This window comes from Anabas testudineus, chromosome 1, assembly GCF_900324465.2.
Source record: "Anabas testudineus chromosome 1, fAnaTes1.2, whole genome shotgun sequence".
NCBI lineage: Eukaryota > Metazoa > Chordata > Actinopteri > Anabantiformes > Anabantidae > Anabas > Anabas testudineus.
This window is the reverse complement of record NC_046610.1, coordinates 13,292,881-13,313,745: the sequence shown is the minus strand read 5'-3', so window position 1 is coordinate 13,313,745 and position 20,865 is coordinate 13,292,881. Positions and strand designations below refer to the sequence as shown.

The 20,865-nt window shown below is 38.5% G+C and overlaps 2 protein-coding genes across 9 annotated transcripts in view; one reads left to right on the top strand and one right to left on the bottom strand.

The window, feature by feature from the left end:
• LOC113162023 (ankyrin-2-like) overlaps nucleotides 1-10,129 on the top strand; it is a 61,994-nt gene extending 51,865 nt beyond the window's left edge. The window contains exons 45-52 of the mRNA XM_033325916.1: nucleotides 2,585-2,769; nucleotides 3,941-5,671; nucleotides 6,121-6,210; nucleotides 6,678-6,761; nucleotides 6,958-7,122; nucleotides 7,250-7,423; nucleotides 7,704-7,795; nucleotides 8,173-10,129. Of these exons, the coding sequence (XP_033181807.1) occupies nucleotides 2,585-2,769; nucleotides 3,941-5,671; nucleotides 6,121-6,210; nucleotides 6,678-6,761; nucleotides 6,958-7,122; nucleotides 7,250-7,423; nucleotides 7,704-7,795; nucleotides 8,173-8,437 (2,786 nt within the window). The 3' untranslated portion in view covers nucleotides 8,438-10,129. The remainder of the gene's footprint in view (nucleotides 1-2,584; nucleotides 2,770-3,940; nucleotides 5,672-6,120; nucleotides 6,211-6,677; nucleotides 6,762-6,957; nucleotides 7,123-7,249; nucleotides 7,424-7,703; nucleotides 7,796-8,172) is intronic.
• A 1,598-nt stretch (nucleotides 10,130-11,727) lies between these two features.
• camk2d2 (calcium/calmodulin-dependent protein kinase (CaM kinase) II delta 2) overlaps nucleotides 11,728-20,865 on the bottom strand; it is a 33,174-nt gene continuing 24,036 nt past the window's right edge. Inside the window, exons 11-21 of one of the 8 annotated variants that reach the window (XM_026359733.2) lie at nucleotides 20,635-20,718; nucleotides 20,332-20,374; nucleotides 19,183-19,223; nucleotides 18,060-18,119; nucleotides 16,767-16,811; nucleotides 16,421-16,469; nucleotides 15,575-15,595; nucleotides 15,117-15,192; nucleotides 14,931-15,025; nucleotides 13,546-13,784; nucleotides 11,728-13,337 (exon numbers count right to left, since the gene is read on the bottom strand). In XM_026359733.2, the coding sequence (XP_026215518.1) occupies nucleotides 13,552-13,784; nucleotides 14,931-15,025; nucleotides 15,117-15,192; nucleotides 15,575-15,595; nucleotides 16,421-16,469; nucleotides 16,767-16,811; nucleotides 18,060-18,119; nucleotides 19,183-19,223; nucleotides 20,332-20,374; nucleotides 20,635-20,718 (747 nt within the window). In that variant the 3' untranslated portion in view covers nucleotides 11,728-13,337; nucleotides 13,546-13,551. The remainder of the gene's footprint in view (nucleotides 13,338-13,545; nucleotides 13,785-14,930; nucleotides 15,026-15,116; nucleotides 15,193-15,574; nucleotides 15,596-16,420; nucleotides 16,470-16,766; nucleotides 16,812-18,059; nucleotides 18,120-19,182; nucleotides 19,224-20,331; nucleotides 20,375-20,634; nucleotides 20,719-20,865) is intronic. The other 7 variants (XM_026359734.2, XM_026359735.2, XM_026359736.2 and 4 more) reach the window with 7 other exon arrangements.

The window sequence follows — 20,865 nt, the reverse complement described above, 5'->3', positions numbered from 1 at the left end:
AAATAAATAGTCAGTATTGTGACTATTACTTACAATACAATGAAGGAGTACCAGTGTCACATCTTTCTTTATTGTCAGATACAGAGTATTCCAAACTTTGTCAAGAGGAATTGTTGGAGGACAAGATACCAAATCTACCAGATTTGTGTACTACACAGATTGAGAATAATGAGATTAACACAGACTTACCTTCGTCTCCAGCAATCTCCCCAGAAAGAACTTTTACATATGCTGATGTTGTGAGGGGTTTTACACATAAAATACAAGCAGACTCTTTGTTGAGCGACAAGCCATTTGTGTTGAGACCACTTTCTCCCTCACTACAACCATTAGACAAACAGTTGACTGATGACTCCTTAGATCATTTTGTACCAGAGTTGAGACCACAGTTTCCTGATTCGTTGGCATCGCAAAGTGAAGAGAGACCTCTCTCTCCTGACTCACCTATTCCTCAGTTCAGTTCCCTTGACTTGGATTATGTTAAGGAACCTTTAAGGTCCAGGTCAGTTTCTCCAGAATCAGCATTTTCTGACTGGGAGGGTACTGATTTGTGTGTGGACACTGGGTCTGATGATCACAGACCACTTTCCCCTCAATCACTTTGTTCAGATTTGACTCAGTTATTCAGTAGCAGGCCTTTGTCCCCAGAGTTTTCTCCTGGGGACAATTCATTACAACAGGACTTGGTGAAAGATTTTACAGAGTCCTCTAGAGTATCTGTGGTGTCAGTTGAGCAGCATTCCTTGTGTTCTTCCAAGTCAATTGCCCAAATAAATAGTCAGTACTGTGACTATTACTTACAATACAATGAAGGAGTACCAGTTTCACCTCTTTCTTTATTTTCAGATACAGAGAATTCCAAACTTTGTCAAGAGGAATTGTGTTAGGACAAGATACCAAATCTACCAGATTTGTGTACTACACAGATTGAGAATAATGAGATTAACACAACTTTTAATCTTTCATTACAACAGGACCTGGTGACAGGGTCACTTTCCCCACAGTCAGTGATTTCAGACTCAAGAAATAATAATTAATTATTTAATAATATTAATCATTAAATTAATAAATTAACTTTGATTAGGAGATTGTCATCTGAGTCATCTGTAGATTTTCACTTATAACTACAGTAGGACTTAGTGATTTTTCATAATCTTTTCCAGACTTTTTACTTTCATTTATGTAATGTTTTTTTGTGTGTTTACATGTTGTCAACTAGAGTCATTATCATTACTAGTATTTACACAACTTTGAAACACTTTCTGCTGTTGATAATTACAACCCAATCCAGTCATCACATTTTACTCAACACTCAACCTCAATCCATAGATTGGCCGACTAGATAGTCTAGTGGTAGGAGTGCTGTCCTCCAGTCAGGAGATTGGGGTTCGAATCTTACTGTGATCTACCTCCAGTAGGGTTCCTTAGGCAAGACCTCCTTATGCTTACCATGCCTTTACATTGTACCTCATTTGTAAGCCACTTTGGATAAAAGCATCTGCCAAATCATAAAAAAAAAACATGTTAACATTAATTTACTTTAATTTGATAGCATCCCAACCACTGTCCTCTGCTAGATATTTTACATACAATTCAATACAACTGAGCATGTGATTTGAGACCATTCTACAATGAGAGCATTCACTCCCCAATAGAGTAGCCACGGTCACCTGAGTCATATTTATCTCAAACTGATCAGAGACAATTTTTCTCAATTTATACTTTTCCCTCATACCAGATCTCCCTGTCAGGGCACCTCATTTACAATAGATTCTACTTTTGTTAAATGGAACTCTTCTAATTTGTGTCTGGATACTGAGTACAGACCACTATATTCACAGTCAGTTTTTAATTTTTTAATTTTTATTTTTTATTTTTTGTTTATTTCCATATTCAATGAATGAATTCAATGTTTCATTCACTTAGTAAAAGTATGTTCCCCCCACAGTATCCACTTTGAGGTAACAACATATTTACAACAACATTTTCAAATGATAATTTACAACAATTTCAAATATGGAGTATTCCATACTTTTTCTTCAGGATTTGTTTGATGATGAACCTACCAGCTTTACCACAGTCATTTTTTTTTCTTTCACTGTATTTTTAACACATCAGATAAAAAAAAATGTGAATTGTTTTAATCACTTGTTCTTTTTGACCAGCAAGTCAAATTAATTCTTTTGGTTTCCCAAATGAGATTTTCTTCAGAAAGACCTGTATGTAAGCCATTCTGCATGAGGTTAATGGCACACAAAGATTTAGTCTATGAAGGAAAATAAATCTGTGAAACTTTTTTGGACAAGACTGTATTCCCTGAAAATGGATTTGTCAGACTTGTGGTGTTACTTTGAAATATTTCTTTATTTAAGAACAGATTAATTCCCCAAAATACGTATTTCACTGACTGGAATAGTTGAGATAGTATCCAGTTCCTCCCTCAACTATAAATGGCCTTTTTGTCAGGCCTGGACAAGTTAGAACCTAGACTGTGTGAGGTCAGACAACACAGGATTAGTCAGGTTTATACTGAGTTGAGTCACAAGCCATGAAAAAGCCAAGAAAAATATTGGATTTTATCAAGCCGTCTTATTGGAGAAGTGTGTCTACACAAGAAAACAAAGAAATTCTGTGAAAGGAAAACTACTTGTGTATGAACATAAATTGGCAATTACCAAGTCACAGTTAAAGATGACATACTCCCAAGATTTGTTTTCCAAGAACATGAAAAGAAACTCCACCAGAGAGGACGAGAGTAAAAGTGTGTCGGTAAGACTGCACATCGTGTTGCTCGGCAGAGACTGCAGTGTTGCTTTGAAAAATAATACATTTAGCAATGCATATAGAAATGTAGAACTCTTACCTAAAGCTTTCATTAATAACACACTGAGGCTTCACTGCCTTGCTGTGGCATGTTTGCATCAGAGCATATGATCTTTCAGTGAACCTCAATTCCTCATCCTGCCATAGTGACATGAGCCTCTTGTCCTAGTATGGAAATTCTCATATGCTACATAGATGAAGAGCTAATCAGTGATGCACTGACATCGCCTAACTTCACTGTTTGAAGCACAAAGACGTTCAAGTATACTTACATGTATAACTTTTTATTTTCTTAAGATTTTAATCTATTTTAGTTGTGATATGTTGCATACTGCTATTTAGTTAAAAAATCTATACCAACTGACTTATTTGCCACAGCTGAAGTATGTACTGACTGTCATGTGTTCCCTCCTCTTTGTAAGGTTTAATTGTATGACCAAAGCTAGACATTGCCTCACCTTAGTACTGTGCTCCTAAATTCTAAAGCAAGTGCAAACAATGCCACCAGTTGTAATATTATTATATTACAAATCTACAAAAATATTACATTATAATTACATGCTTCTCTAATAGCTTCTTTTCCATTTTTGTTTTTTTCTGTCTGAAATTACAGAACTGAGGATGAGTCAGACCTGCAGTAGTCCAGACAGTAGTAGTGTTTTACTGTGGCAAATACTGTGAACAGTTGGGTTTAGGATTTTTCGCAGGAAACACAGTGCTTCCTGCCTCCTTTTGAATCAAGTTCATTTGTGCCCTTTTGGTATTCTAAACTGTGTTGTTAGTGACGATGTTACAGCGATACATCTCTAAACATACCATTTTACGTAGCATTCTAATCAGTCCTTTAAGGTGTTCTAAATTATATGATGTTAGAATAATTTTTTTTGACATAGTTTATAAAAGATACTATTGCAATTACATACGAAATTGAATCTGATCTAATCTAAAAATGCAAGTGGGCTACAAGTGAAATTCCTCATTTGAGATTTTGTTTTCATATTGAAAATTCTGTACCCGTGCTTGACAAATGCATGTTTCATTGGTCTCCTATCTCCAAAAAACATCAAACATCTTTTTTATTTATAATTTTCCCACTTCATTGTATCATTTCTTGCAGGTATCATCATCTTCCAAGAAAGATCTTTCAGAATCTTCAATACAGAAAAGTGTTTATTTAGGACTGAGTCAGGTCGTCTCAGCTGAGACACCAATTACCTTACCAAATAATTCAAACACACTTTCCATGGAAAGACTAGAATTCCCAATACCACATACCTTCGACATGAGTACAGTACAGTCTGAAATAACACTGACTAATCAATGTAGCTCACCACAGGAAAAAGAGGACAAGCTGTTGTTTCCTAAACACAGTGAAGATCCTGGCTTAGCCAACCCAAGCTCAATGACCCAAGACTCAGTCTATCAAACAGCACAAGACAGAGTAGATGATCAAATCGCTGTATCCTCAGAATCCTCTTTAACACCACAAGGCTCTGGGTCCCCTCAGCTTGACCAGCTACTGTCAGATCTGGAGGAGATAAAACTCAAGTTCAAACCAGAGAAGCTTGATCTACCTCTGTCCGAATCCACTGAAGGAAGCCCGGAGGTTGATCAGATGTACAAGTTTGAAGACCTTTCTCCTGAAGATCAGTGCCCTTCAGAACATGGTAGTACCATAATAGTCAGCGTTTCATCTGTTATACAGCTCGCAGGAGACAATAACTGCACAAATGTAGCAGTCACAGACCCTGAATTAGTCGTAGTCACCCCTGACATATCAGAAACATCTGAGACAAGTGAACCATCAACCCAAGGTAAAGATAGTCCTATAGTCCCTACCGAGTCCTTTTTAATCCCAGAATCTGCCCAGGGATTTGACAAAATGATGGAACCCTCACTGAGTGCAAGTTTTCCTTTGGACATATCCCAGTCCAATAAATGTGATGAGATGTTTTTCCCCAAAGTAATTGCAAAGAGTCAGTCTGACATACCTGAAAAACATCTTTGCGAGGAAGATTTGACAACAGACATCCCTCAAAATCAAGAAGTACATGAAATACTTAAATCAGCCAGTGACTCAAAGTGTGTGGCAGAAGAAATATTAACACAGAGCTCTGTTGAGCCTGAAGACTCGTCTTCTCTGTGTCCTGATTTGACTTCTAAGACAGTTATAGCTGCAAGACATTTTAGCTTTGAGCAACAGATGCTATTTCCCTTTTCAGGAAATCCTGAGACATTTTTAGATGAAGATAAACCAGGGATCAGTGGACATAATTCACAAGAATCTCTGACTTCACTAGATTATGAGCATTTTGCCTCTGAATGCACTTCAGTCGATCACAAAGCAGAGATCAGTTCATCAGCCTCTGATGAGGAGTACAGCATCCCACCTGGATATGCAGAGTGCGTATCTACCACAAACACCTATACCCGTGTTCCTACAGGATACGCAGAAGTCTTGCATAGTGGTGCAGATAGTCCTACCTTTGAGTACTCTGATCCAGAGTCTTACTTTGACTGCAGACAAGCTGCATCAGATTTCTCAGAGGCTGAGCCTGATGAACCCGAGACAAGAACTAGGTCAGCTAGAGACCATCTCCAGGATCATCCCAGCCATGATAGAGTGCTAGAACAGATGAATCAGAGAGAGTTGTTATCCTCTGGAAGTGAAGATTATGAGGATACTGCTGTTTATGAGCCCCTTCATAACGTACATGGAGAGACTGAAGAATTACAGCACTATTCAGAAACATCCGATGAAGAAGAATTCAGCTTCTGTGAGGCTTCACAGCCACCTCCTGTCTCTAAAGTTCAGGCATATGATGATACTGATAAATCTCTGACAAGGGTAAGATGGGGTTTGATAAACTATCCCAACCTGCCAGCTTTTCCCAGACCCAAACTTAACCAAACACTATATTTGCTTCAGAGTGGAATGACTGCTAACCCCCGCGGCAACCTGGATGGGATCTAAATCTCTTTGTAAACCTAGTTTTGTTTTTGGTTTCAGATTTACCCAGTCCTAACTCTGCATGTCACTTCACGGCCTGCAATAATCTGTACCATTCATAAGTTAACTGATGAATTACACATTAGTTCTTTAATTAAACAAAAGCATGATATGATTTGCAAATGTTACAGAGTGCCATGTTGCACTTTCCAACATGAGACAAGAAAATATATTATGTAATACTCAAAAACATTGCAAAGTGCAACATACCATTCTGTGCATTGCTTGCTTTGCTACACATATGTTGTCATTTAATAAATCTTAAGTGATTTGTGTTGATTGGTCAGGAGATCGCCACAGAACTTGGATCAATGTCAGAAAGTTCAGATGATGAATTTTTGACCACCAGAATAGTACGAAGGAGAGTTGTCATTCAGGTATCTGACTTTAGCATGAGTTATGTCGTCTGAAGTGCGAGTGAAGGGTGTAACTTTGAGAGCGCAGTTTAACCAGGCTTCACTTTCCAAGTTAAAATGTTTGTCTAACAACTTCTTTTATTCTTATTTTGGGTGAAAATGGGTGAAAAAAGGGCTGTTTGACAATTTAGGGTTTTTAAGAAACCTGCCACTTGATTTGCACAGATGGCTGAGGTGTTTGAAGCTGCTGTGACCACGTCTCCATTGGTTTATTTGACATAACCTTTTTATTTCTCTGAGAATGCAAGTTTGTTTCCTCTGTCTCAAAGTCCCTATCCTCTCACAGAGTTACTGCCTAAAATGCAAGCTTTGTATCCAGTTTTTTCTCTAACATGCTGGTGTGTTGATTTTTAAAGTGACGAACTAAACATTACTTGGAGCCAAGTTAGCGTTCCTGACTATTGTTTGTCTTTCTATTTCCGTTATAGGCTGATGAAATGCCTGACCTCCCTACTCAGTCGGTGACGGAAGAAAAGTACACGGATGAAAATGGACACATTGTTGTCAAAAGGGTAAAGCGAGATTTTGTATAAGCTCTTGTGCACGTATCATGATAGTGGCAGCATCCTGTAAAACATGACAAAGCAAATTTAAGACTTTGCATCAGTGCTGTCAGTAATACTGTTTTTCCTTCAGAGATAAAAAAAAAACTGGTTCTTGTTACATCAAACAAATGCTTCACAATCCAAGGTTTTTGATCCTCCGCAGGTTACCCGTAAAATTATTCGCAAGTGTGCTTCTGCGGATGGTGCGGAGCATGAAGAGGTGTCATTAGAAGGAGGTGCGGAGGGGCCATTCAGCACGGCAGAGGGAGATGGATACTCCAAGGTGGTGAAGCGGACTATACTGAAGAGTGAGGGAGACCACTCAGAGGTATGTGGTGCTATTATAGTCTTCCAAATCAGTTTTTAACAGGAAATACCAGAAGCATTCTTATTTATGCTGGTAGCAGATTATTAATGACAGCTGAATTAACTGATACCTTGTTCCTGTGAACTAGGTAACATTTACTGAACACGAGGGTTTCTCTGCATCGAGACAGGAGACAGCCGAGACTTCTAAGGTCAGTCACGTAGAAAGGACAGTGGTGGTGGAGGGTAAAAGGATAATGACACATCAGGGCGATCCGTCTTTGGCCTCTGACCTCCCCTCAGCTCAAGACGACTTCAAACAGGTAATAACCTTTTCACCACTATGCCCCTAACCAAGACTTAAAAGCGTACACATGCTTACCTGATACGCTGTTGTATGGCTTTTCCTTTTTCAGTCATTGCAATATTTGATCATAGCAGCATACAGCTCTCAGTAGCTCACCTAAAGTCCTTACGTACATGTAGAAAATAGTTTCACCCCCACATAGACAGCCCTGGTTTGTCTCTAGACTGTTACTGTAAATAAAAAATTCCAAACAAAGTAAAAAAAACTGTTTCTCATTCTCATTTTCATGGCACCAGGCACTAGGTTATATAAGCGATTTTAACAGGACAGAGCTCCCTCATGTGATAGAGAGAGAGACTGTGAACGAAGATGGAACTGTGGTCAGGAGGTGTGTGACTGCTGGAGTGCATCTGTTTGATTGCATGTGTGTGTGTGTGTGACTAGTATTTTGTGAGCGTGTTCTTTCTACAATGAATTACTAATCTAAACTTAAACTAAACTTTATTAGTTTTCTTCCTATTAGATGTTGACTAATGCTCCTGTTGTTAACATTAACCAGTTAGTCATGACGTTTCCTGTGATAGATCTGTATTCTTCTTCAAAGAAAAACAAGAACAAGATGTATGTGTTTGTAATTTGATTGAATTTTTAACACTAACGTTGTTGTGCATCTGCTATTTCAGTTTTATTTCCAGCATTTTCTGAAGACGCTGATCTGTCTTCCTCTTGTTTGTTTCCCGCCTTTCGTCTTTGCTCCATCTTTAGGGCCCACATGCGTAAAGGTCACACTCTCAGAAGAACAGCGGTGAAGGGAGCTGGGCAGCCTGAGCGGGTCGTTTTAGAGCAAACGGCCAGTCCCAGAAGAGGGTCAAAACCATGTGATCTCCAGCAGCATCTCCACCAGCTCCTTCACCGTTACGACGATGAAGAAAGGACAATGATGAGAACGAAGAGGAGGACGAAGAGAAGGAGAATGTGTAACACTCTCCCCACACTCCCTGGCTCTGCCCATCCGAAAGTCCCCACTTAATCCTATGCATTAGCCAATTGCAATCCTAGTGCACCGCGGCACCTGAACGCTACCACAGTCTTCCCATTTTAGACCTGGAAGATGTTTGTCCACGATTTGAGAGTTTTCTTCTCTGGCTGGTGTTACGTGTTCATGATTTTCTTTTCATGTTCTTATATTGTTTTGCCTTTTTGTGACCAAAGAAAGCCTTCTGTTGTTTTCCTGACTGATTTTACTTTCCAATGTCGGCATTGTCTTTGATATTTAGTTCTGATGCTGTGGTAGAGCAACAAAAAAACAATGAAAATAAAGGGGTACTATTCACATCAACTAACTCACAAACCTCTCGAGGGTAAAGAACACTTTACCTGCAAAATACTGGTACTGCTCTTTGAGTAGGTGCTTGGACTGAAAGACAATATTTCACACTGCACTGCCTCTCACAACCAGAGTTTTTCAGCTGTTCCTTACTGAAAAACTGTCTCACTCGATGTACTAGCCTTGCCGCTCTTCTGATTCAGGTCATTTCACAGAGAGAAAATGAGACTGTATCGACACCCAATTTAACTGCTGCTGCTGCTGCTGCTGCTGTGTTTTGTGTAGGCTATGTGTAATCTGTCCTATGGAATTATATATTATCTATAATCTAGACATTACTGACATCAGTATCCTAGGAATTAATAATCACTTATGTGAAGTAGAGCAGGCATGACTAATCAACATCTGTCATTATGATCCTAGCTTTGACTGCTTTGTAGTTCTATGGATTGCACTTCTGCCTCTCCCTCCTTTGTCTGTGTCTTTCTTTCTGTGTTATGTTTGATTCTATCCTCTTTTTTTGTTTGTTTTTTTGTTTGTTTGTTTGTTTGTTTTTTGGCTTTTTGTATTGTATGGATGCTAAACGTGTGGGTGAGGTTATACAGTAGCTCATGTACTGTATGTTTGAGTTTGTCCATGCATGTGTTGCTTTAAATACTGCTGGGAGCTGTTTTAAAGAGGGTATTTTTAGATTATTTTTAACTGTTGTTTGAAGATTATTTTCAAGGTTTTTGAGTTTAGATTACTAGTTAATATAAAAAACATATTTTAACTTTATTTAAATGCCATTAAAACACTTTCTGTTTCTGATATGACATTTGTGGTGGAGTGCTCAGGTGTTTCTGCTTTATTTATTGTTAGTTTATAGTTTATATTTTATTAATAGTTTATATTTTCAGAAAGTGTTGGATCAGGTTTTTGCAGTTGTGTGGTGTGTGCTTCTGAGTGACTGACTCTGTGTGTGTAATAAAAGAGTGTGCGCCAGTTTCTGTCAGCAACGAAAAGAAACGTTTATTTTCCACAAACTGCTTTTGCACTCCTGAATGTCAGGAGGAAAGACCTCCATGCTTTTTGTGCACAGGATATGAGACACATAATGAGGCTTAAATATACCATTATTCACAGCTCTGAGCATTGCTACTGTATGTATCTACAGCATATAATGTATTTATTTCACTCACTGTTTACTTTGTGATTTAGAAAAATGTAAAATGCAAACTAGTGGAAGTTCACTGTGACAGGTATGCTTTTAATTTGAAGAATCAGCATCCCTTTTCTGTGATGATGACAGTTATATACATATACAGTGCATATATAAATATCTGTAAGGGCATGTATTACTGTATCAAAAACAGTGTGTCTATGGCTGATAGAGAATAAAAATCTACAAATGTTTAGGCGTGTATTTTGGTTTTTGCTTCAATGCCATCTGTACCCAGCCCAGATACCTCTCTGCACTATACAGACATTCTGCAGCAGAACTAGCTGTAGTTTGTAGATATATATTAAGTAGATAGATTTATATAAACCTTTTAATTTATGTTTCATATTTAATCAACAAACTGTTGGTCTGACAGCTTGACATAAGAAAAGCAGGGCAGGTCATTTCTGCCCAGTCCTAAGTACAGTTCAGACCTGGTGTTGTCCTCTGCTGGGCATCAGCGGTAGTAAAAGTTGAGCTGGTATGGCAGACTTAAATATAATTGAATAATATGTATACAACAGTATGCTGCTTTACGATGTCTAAAGGAGCAAAAAGACCCAGTGCATTATAATTTGTTTACATCAATGATTCTAGAGTTGTTCAACACATTGCTGCTGGACGTCTTTCTTGTTAGATCAACATAACAAATATTTCTTTTGGCCTAGTTTGAGGAAAACATGTCAATGAATGATAAGGCTCTTGCTGATGTCTTCCCTAAATTGTACTATGTTTCTGTTTCTAGTTTAGAAAGTGTTTCAGTTCAGTCAAGGTCACCTAATATGCTCATTCAATGGAAAATGTAGTCCAGGTTTTTTCCAGATGATATCATCTGAAATTAAAAAAAAAATGCTGTTTTGCAGCAAAAAGGAAAAAGATATTTTAGTTTTAGGAGGGCAGATTGGAGATATGTGATAAAAATCAGTGAAGTAAAGATAATCAAATGAACTGCTAGGGAAAAAATGGCACATGATCAATGTGGTTAAACTGTATCCATACCATCTATACACAGAGTGGGGCTGATGATATGAGCATCGTTTTCTTCCTTTGGTTTTGCATCCTCCAACTAACCTCCTCTATACAACTATTGTCACTATCATCAAGTGTCAATCAAGTGTTTATTACCTATAATAGAAAAATAATACTTGTGTTTGCAAATCATGGCCCAGTAACCCTGTTTTCACTATGTTTTCCACAATTCAGGCCAAGAGCTGCTGAGACAGGATGTGGTGACGACAGTTCTTGGATGTCGATATGATCTGTGAAACAGTCTATTGGGAACAGGTTAACAAATGTTCCTTAAAGTTATTTGATTCTGACCTCCTTATTTAAGACTCAGTAAACTGTGTAAAAGACTGCAGTTGAATTTTGGTTCTGTTACAGATAAGCATCTTCTACAAGACATATAATATCCACAAGATGTCACCATTAAGTCATTAAGTAACATTTAAGTGAAAGTGTTTTAGCTCATATTTCTATATTTAATCTTAAGATCATAACTACTGATTATCTGTCCAACACGCAAAAACAATTGAAATTACAAATTACTATTTAAGTAAGTAGTGTAAGTAAGTAAATAATAAGTAATTAAAATCATTTATCTGCAGTTCAACACCTATAAATTCCTTTTGTACTAATATATTTCGCATCTATATCCAAATAGCATATTAGTGCAGAGAACAGAAATGTTTTCATGCTAACTTTAAGGCTAGCACACACAGCCGCAGCTCCCCTCCATCTCTTTGCTAAGGCATTCATGATCAGCCATCAACACAAAATAATTTAAAACCCATTAATAATCACACACTTAAGCTGATTTATTTGTTTCTTAAATATGTTAAGCCATCCATTGCCGTGCTGGCAACAGGTACACACCAGATAAGGAGTGGTGCATTGCACTGACATCATACGTTTTGTCAAAAGAAATCTATCATATTTTCCCCTTACAAAAAGAAGAGACAAAGCAATTGAAAAGAGTAAGGTAAACGGTAAGGATGACAAAGACAGTGGCATTGTCCCGCAGTGGTAAGCAGACCACTTGCTAGTAGAAGCACTGATGGTCAAGGAAGACATCCCAACATTTATTACAGTCCACCTCTTATCTGACTCCTCTTCTTCCCTGTCCTCTGACTTTACCCTTGTGTGACTGCAATGCTCTTTATTCCAGCGTTTTTACGATGCTTCCAGATGTAGTGGAGCAACCATAAGGAGGACACTTTCACTGAAGGTGGAGACTGAAGTGCCTTCGCTCCATCTTCATCATCTCCACCTTGAAATGACAAGACCAAAATGACAACAGAAAGCCTACATACAGTCATATGATACAAGTACAAACATTATGAAAAAAAAAATGAGTTTGTTTCCTCATCTTTATACAAAATGTAAGGAGTGCTTATGCAACCAGGGGTTATATTTCCTCCTCTTAGATATGAGGTTTTGATATTTACGCTGGATGTCAACCATAGGTGTGTTACTGTTTTTATAGCAGTTCCATGATACCGGAGAACAGTAGAAACATTTGGGACAGGACTGATGCACAACATCAACAAATGCAAACATACAAGTCAGTGATTCACAAATCAAACAGAAGATATAATAGTTTCATATGATCTTACTCATAATACCCCCCCCCCCCTCGCCCCCCATGCACTACAGAATAGTTTTGAATTTTCATATATTACATATATGCTACATTCTCTTATTTCTTATTTCACTGATATAAAGGCAAACATATCTCAATGCAAAGTGTAAGCTGCTCTGCTTTTCTTTACATTTAAATTAGTATTATAGATTGAAATCGGACAATTCAAACAGTAATGACCTATAGCAAACATAAATGTAGCTCATAAACTTGGATTTTACGTAAACTCTTAATTCCTCTGATAGCAAGAACAGCAATTTCAATGTTTGTATTTGCTTTTATCAACAATCACAATGTATATACATCACCAGAACTAAAGCAAGCTTAATTTTAACATTCTGATCTTCCAAATGGTTTTTGTATCGCACACACATAAATACACATAAAAATACTGAACAACTTTTTTTTTGGGGGGGGGGAGAGGTTACAGTAGTAGATTTTTCAACATCTCTATTTTATATTTCAAATGCATACCAAAACATCTTAGAAAACAAACAAAAAGAAATGCTGTCGATACTTCTTTCGGCAAGTCCAAATACAGTGTGCAGCCACCCGATGGTGGTTTGAAACAATTCCCCATTAATAAAATGCCATAACAGTAAAATGTACTATACTTGTGTCCTGTGCGATGTCATGTCCACATAGGGTATATAAGGGTCAAAGGTCAGAAGAGCAGTCATGGGTTGGCTAGTTGACTGCCCTAAAACATTTGCTGATGGGATTATTTTTCTTTTTGTCACCACATGTTGATATTCCATTAACTGCAACAGAAGTGAAAGACAACATAAATGTGAATTGATGACACTAAAAAATTAAAAGCTACTACATGATGGGCGTGCACGGGCTTGATTTTCATTTCACATCTTGAATGGGCAGTAATGTTTCACTGCTCTCTACACCTTTAACTACACCCAACAGTGATGTAATGGTGGACTGAACTCAAGGTGTGTCTGCTGTGTTGTTTCTTACTGTATCTTACTGGGAGGGGATGCTGGGCGAGCCGGAGCGGTGAAAGTGGATATTCTGCCACTTGCCGTCACGGCGATGCCACACACGAGTCTCCTCGGACTGCATGGTGCGGGGCATGCCGCTTGTATCCATATACTGGGTCAGTCGAATATAGGCAATACATGCAGCATTTTCCCCAATTAGGTGCACGTGTGGGTTCAAGAGGATAGTGTGAACCGGCTTGTTCCCTTTGGAGAGGGCTGCAAATGAGATATAGTCACAGATTACAGGGAGAAATTATGGCTACATAAGTATCACATATTAAATTTAATACAACTTCATTATTTAACCAGATATGGTGCTTAAGTTATTCCAGATCAGGAAATAAGAGGGAACTGGCCAAGATAGCACCACTGAATCTAATGGATATGATTTTTTCATGTTGGGTAACAACAATTTTATAACCATTACTTGTTATGAAAATCCAATACAGCTGTGTGACCGTTCAAATACAAAACACTGATCCTACCTCAGAAGGAAAATAAAGGAATGAGGGATGAAAAGTCTCCATATGTTGACAGTAGTGATTGAGGTTTCTGGGACATATCTGGTTTATCTGACCTATTTTTACTCCGTCTGAGGACATTCTGCCATTTATAGCACTCATTATTCATCAGTGATTTTTTATTTCAAGGTTAGTCCATAATTACCACCATGCCCTTGTAGTGTATCAGCAAACATGAACTGTAAACTGATGTTTGACAATACAATTTAACCCATATCTATCTACCCATATCAGATTACTGAGTAGATTGTGAGGTAACTTCCCATCACTGATTTCAATTTGTGGCCAACCCTAACAGCAGTTGCTTACCGGATTCTGGTTCTTGTGAGAAGTAATTTGCTTTTATGTGGGAGCTTGTCATTCCTGTGTATGTTGTAATGCTGATGCATTATAAAAACTTTTATTATGCATTCTGACACTGATCCCTAATTTTGTCATGCTTCCCAATGACTATGCTAAATAAGAGATTTCAGCCAATGAAAGCAAGCTAGTTCATAGTAAACCCTGATAGAAATCTCCAGAGCAGCTGGAAAACCTTAAACAAATGGATGTGAATGATCAGTGCACAATCTCTGATCCTTCTAAAGGCCAACATTTTTTTTTTTTTTCAGCATTTAGTTTGGGTAGAGAGCCAGCTGGCTGCTTGCACATTTTGGAGCAATCCAAGATGCACAGCTGTGACAAATTTCAGCTGCTCTGGAACCACATGAGCAGGCATTTAACATTGTGACAAATTTACTTTCACATCAGTAATTCTGCTGATACTCTAATTAGATACTGTATTCACGGATTCTGTAAAATGTTTTGATGATGCTGCTGAAATGTATGTTTGGCAACTCACCATTCTCAAAGTAAAATCGATGGAAGTCGTGTCCTTCCACCAGGTTGCCCAGGGCCTCTGGCTCAAAGGAAGTAAGACCAGGATCACAGATCTTCCTGTTGCACAAAGACACTGAATCAGCAAAGGAAGTAAACTAAGCGCAATACCCAGTTATGTTTCTGTTACACACACAGGGAAGAAACTTACGCGTAGGACTCAAAGTCTCCGTTGTTGATAGACTCAATCAGCTGTTCAGTGACTTTGATAATTTCCTGTTTGCGAGCTAAAACACAAGATCACAGAACATCATTACCTACCCAACTGGATGTATAGATATGTTGTCACAGTATTTCAGGCAGGTCTGAGTGCAGAAATCTGACATCAAATCAGCTTCACGTGGTTTCTAGTCTACATTTAGCAAGATTTCAAAGTTATTAGAAATGGGAGGTGCTCGAAAAAAAAGTGAATCACCAAGTTTTTAGTTATTTCTAAGTATGGAAACAACAGGAAAGCCTCCCATGACTAATAGTGATATCAGGCAGGAAAATGCGGGATGACACGCTTCCTTTCACCCAACAAAGCTCATAATGAACAAAGACAAACCAATGCTGAGATGCAAGTATTTGCTACAAAAGCAGTTGTAACTAAGTAATATTGACAGTTACCTTTATTGTTATTGGTGCAGGCTGGGGAATATTGAAAAAAATACTTAATCTGTGCAACAAAAAGACATGTTAAATAATAAAAAAAATAATCTATCAGTTAGTCCTTCAACTCCAGTGCCTTCACAGACAAACTACAGTCCTGAGCATCTTCATGAGTGTGTATGTGAGTCAACTTTTCACTGGGTGAGCTAATGGTTGGGTCACAACATAGAGAAGAGGGAAGAGTATCTGTCTGTGCATTGAGCATCTTCTTTAATTGAAATACAGATGAATAAAGTGGACGGAAGCAACAAATAATCATAGAGTTAAATCCAGAGGTTGTGTGAGCAATGAGCATTAATCTGAACAGTCCATGAAAGATGAAGATATGACAAAGGACCTTTGAGGCAAATTACATATAGAGAGAGCTCAGATAAAAGATTTTTGGGGAGTAGATGTAAAGGAATAAGTATTGTTTAAGGCATATACCTTTATAGGCAAAGATGGGATAGGAGTTGACATTTTCAACAAATCATAAGCAGGAAGGAAATTATTACAAATGAGACATTTAGTTACAGTGAAAACACAACAGGACATGTGCAAATACAAAAGAAAAAGCAAGCACTATTAAGAAATGACCGAATGAACCACAAAAATAAAATGGGAGTCAATTGAGGACACGGGGGAGGGTGGAACATAAAAAAGAACAGCACATACTCCCTTTTGAATTGACAGCCAGAGCAGTGTAGTAGTTAATTTGCTGTGCTGCTTAACAGAGTTACAAAACATGGTGAAGAAGATATGGAGGAGTGCTCAGCCTGACTGGAAACAGTGAGGAGTACAGACGGGAACCACAAGTTTCCTTACCTTTTACATCTTCATCCTCTATGGTAGTGTTAGCACTCTCAATAGATTCCTTAGGGATGACAACATTCACATTTTAGCGGTTTGTATTTGTAATGCACCATCAACCATGATTTAATACAAAGTAGGTTTGAGGTATCAGTGAATGTTAAAATAATCAAAATGAAATAATGATTGTCAAATGTAATGCTTTCCAAATATTAATTTCTCCATTATTTTTCTCCCAGTGCAGTGTAGTTAAAGGTTAAAGGTTGCATTACGTGTGGTTAAACAGTTGATTAAAACATAGGAGCTGTTACTCTTCATAGTGGAAGATACTGTAGTAGAAATTGTGGTTTGATTGTTATACCTTGTTTCCATCCACAGGGTTGTGGATCACAGTTGTCTGTGGTTCCTACAGAGAACAAGTGACAGAGGACGAACTAAAGAAAGTCAGAAAAGGTGCGATGGCACAGCTCCTGTTAAAGCAAGTGTGTGTGTGTTTGTGTGTATTCTCTGAATATCTATTGTAATTCATCTGACGTCAACCCCCCGTTTGATTGCCTGTTCCCAAGTGTTTTTCTTTTTCATTCAGTCTTTTTGACTGTGTCTTTTCTCTCATCAGTTCTCCCCAGTGTCCTGCCTTGGTAATCAGATGTCTGGGCTTTTGCGGAATCGATCCTAATGACCAGCTCAGTCTATCTAATCACTTGCCCAGATTACAGTAGATTATAGCATCAGCAGTCTGCATCTGTGTGTGTGTGTGTGTGTGTGTGTGTGTGTGTGTGTGTGTGTGTGTGGAGGATGATGGAGAGACAAAAGAGGATAGAGAGAAACAGAGATGTCATGTGCCTGTGTTCATGCGTCATCATCTTGACAGCAAATAGGGACACAGAAAGCCTTTGACATCATGCAGAGCAGCAATCATGTGGCCTGACGTAGGCAGCCAGTCAACAGACACCATGCGCAAGCCAATGAGTGACAGCCACATTTAAGTATGTCATATCATATTGAGCCTAAGGAGCCGGCATCCTCAAACTCCAGCCATGCACTGACAAACTATCTAAACAGCAAACCCTACATTATCTTTAAATTCTTGTCAGCAATTTTGTCCTCATATGTTGCACAGAATGTACATTTTATTCCATAAATGATGCAGGTGTATAAAGAGAAAGGAGAGAGGAGGGATTCTTGCAGAGGAAAAGGGCACAAGGGCTTTGGGGATGAGGTAGAGGTTGTCCTTAACTCCAGATTTATAACAGGCACGAAGCGTGAAGGCTTCTCGTTCGAGCTCAACATTACCAATATGCAGCTTGGTATGCCCCATGCATGCATCATTTCTAAAACAAATAAATGAATTATGAATGCTATCGTTCATAGTAAGCTGTATCCGACGTACTGGGTCTGAGACATGCTTTGCAGTCGTAAAAGCTTTGACACACTATCTCATTCAGGGATAGCCTAAAGTTATCACCCATTATATGTTTTTTATATTGTTATACAAGTCAAAAATTTAAATTGTAAAGCTGAGATCAAACAGAAACTGATCTGATCTTGGGTAAAAGGGTGAACCTGTACCTCCTCCACAGTGGGTTTAGACGTGGGGAGGTGTAGGGGTTTTATGGATGAAGGTGCAGGTGTAGGTGAGGTTGTGTGTGTATACCAGTGCAGGGGCAGGGCCAGTGTCTTTAGGACTGGTCACTGTGTTGGCTTTGTTGTTGACCTGCAGGGGGCAGTGTAGAGGGGACATGACTCACACACTTGTCAGGCGCACAACACACGCACGCACACACACACACACACACACACACACACACACACACACACACACACACACACTAGATAGGATCCATTCCAAAGAGAACATCCCAACTAATGTCTCAAAAAAGTGATATTACAGTGCTACCGGCCAATGACTTATTGTGAAATCACATGTTTGCGTGCTTCAGGGAAAGAAAAACTTTTACTTTGGATCGATACGAGAAACCTCTTAAGATAAAAGAGGCTGTTTGTAACAAAATGGGGCAGTTCAAAAGTCCACTGTTTCATACTAACAGCCATGACTGTTCTGTTTATTTGGATTCAATAATTTAATATGAAACATTTCCCATTATTATAATTAGTATGTCTTTCACAAAACATACTTTTAGGCTCAAATTTCTATCTAGGCTGCTCTTGTTTTTTATTCTCATTGAACAGGTTCATGTGGCTGAGGGACAAACCCCCTGGAATGGATTTGCAGAATGACATAGTGACGCTAGGTCAAACAATGTATGCTGGGGTCCAATCTCAAATTAACACCCAGTTAAACGACAGTCACACAGAACACTCAGTCACACAAAACTCTCACACATGTGAGCACATGCACAAGTGAATCAAGTGTTAATTTCAGATGGGACCCTAAACAGAGAAATTAGGATAAAATACATTTGGGGTTCTTCAGTAAAGAATAAATGATTATGTAAAAAGTGGTGTTAATAAGGAAAAAACAGGCTGGAAGAAACACTACAGAGAGCAGTATCTTTAAAAGGATGATTACCCTAGAAATATGATACATATACACATATAATCGATCATGTCTGCTGTGCCACAACAAAATGTAATTAATCAAAGAATAAATAAATAACAACTATTTGGTGTGACTGTCCCTGAATGAAGATGCTGTATAGTGCAAAATGAGTAATTGTAATAATAAAAATCCATAAGGCTCCTTAGACACTCAGCGTTCCAACATTCTAATGCAAGTAACAAAGCATTTTCGTCGCTCGCTGTGCAAATCAACTTACCTTAACGCCGTCTGGCTTCTTGTTGAGCAAACTCTTGGCTGCTGTAGGAGGGAAAAGAAGCAACACATCAGCAGGAGAGTTCACGGACAGACACTTTACAAGTCCTGTGCTTGAGGCTACACTAACATGCAGCAAGCGTATCAGTCAACAATGCCTATCTTCCAGCTCCAAGTGCAAAATCAACTGCATGAAACATAGTGCAATGCAATAGATGTTCTGAATGGCATCATCATTTATGCAAGATTGTTCTCACACTTCATACAAATTAACGAGTGAAGGGTTAAGGGGTAATATGTGGTTGATTAACAGGTGATAAAAGATCAACTACCCATTTCCAAAAAACTCACACAGCGTTCTTAAATTGACATTTGCATACTTACTTACATACATGCACTTAAATCACTAGCATCCACGCACACAATCCCACCACTCCTCTCTCACTTTAAGCCTGGTAGTATAATAAATCCAAACATTTTATTGCATTTCAAAATACATGCTACATGTCCTAAATTTCATTTTAGTTCTCATTTTGGCAAGGTTCAATATAACTCTTTCATAAACTAAACACCTCATCTTCATGCATATGTAACTGGAATTCAGATTAAACATCACAGCTTATCAGTTGGGGTCAGACCCACGATTCCCTGTCATTCCAAAAATCTTACCTCAAATGGATACCACAATCCAAACAAAAGACGGAAAGAAAATTGAAAAAGGAAGGAGATGATGAATAAAGAGAGACACAAATGCACTAATGCATTTTACTGTAGAATGAAGAGAGAAAGCAGGCAAGTACGAGCCTCAGAAACAAGAGACATGGCAAAGGAAATACATGCAAAAAGTATGACAGTGCAAAATAGAATATGGTAAAGCAAAAGCTAGAGAGATAAAGAGAGATGGCTCTGTTTACAGGTGGCATCTTTGTGCCATGATCATCTTTGCTCTACAGAGAAATCGATTGGGGCATTCTGAAATAGATTAACAAGGCTTTATTCGTTTTACCTATTTGTAGTGCCTCAATCAGTTTGACTAGATAATGTGCGACTAACCACACTATCTGCCAATATTCAAATAAAGAATAATTTCCAACCACCTGCTTTTTGAACGTCAACGTTTTTAGTCTTGGACACTAGGCTGAGAGAGACATACCTGAGAAGTTTCTTGTGACCAGCAAAGTGGTCAATATGGCTCCCTGCAGTGATAGAAAAGAAGGAAAGGAGGAGGTAATGATAATGGAAGGAAGGAAAAGAGAAATAAGATTGATTATAAAGTTACAGCAAGAAAGTGGAGCACAGCAAAAGGGCAACTTGAATGTTTTAGAGAACAACTCATCATCCCTAAGTTTCCCCAAGAAGTCCTGAGTGAGGAAGGCATAGAGAGGGGGGGAGAAAAAAATGGATGGATGGATTGTTCTACGTAAACAGATACACAACAGACGGCCAGAACTCTCACCTTGAGTTTCCTCCTGGCATTGAATTTCTTCAGGCACTCCACAGTCTCCTGCCTGTGCATCATGGAAGCTACAGTGGACCGTTGCTGCAGGAAGAAAATGAAAGGATTTGGAGGATTTGGAGAAAATTAAAACAATAGGAAGGGGTCTGCAAGTGTGGGCAGTGTGACAGCAGGTCATGGTTAGGGTTATGTGTGTTCATGGACGTTAGATAATACCTATTGTAGTTAATC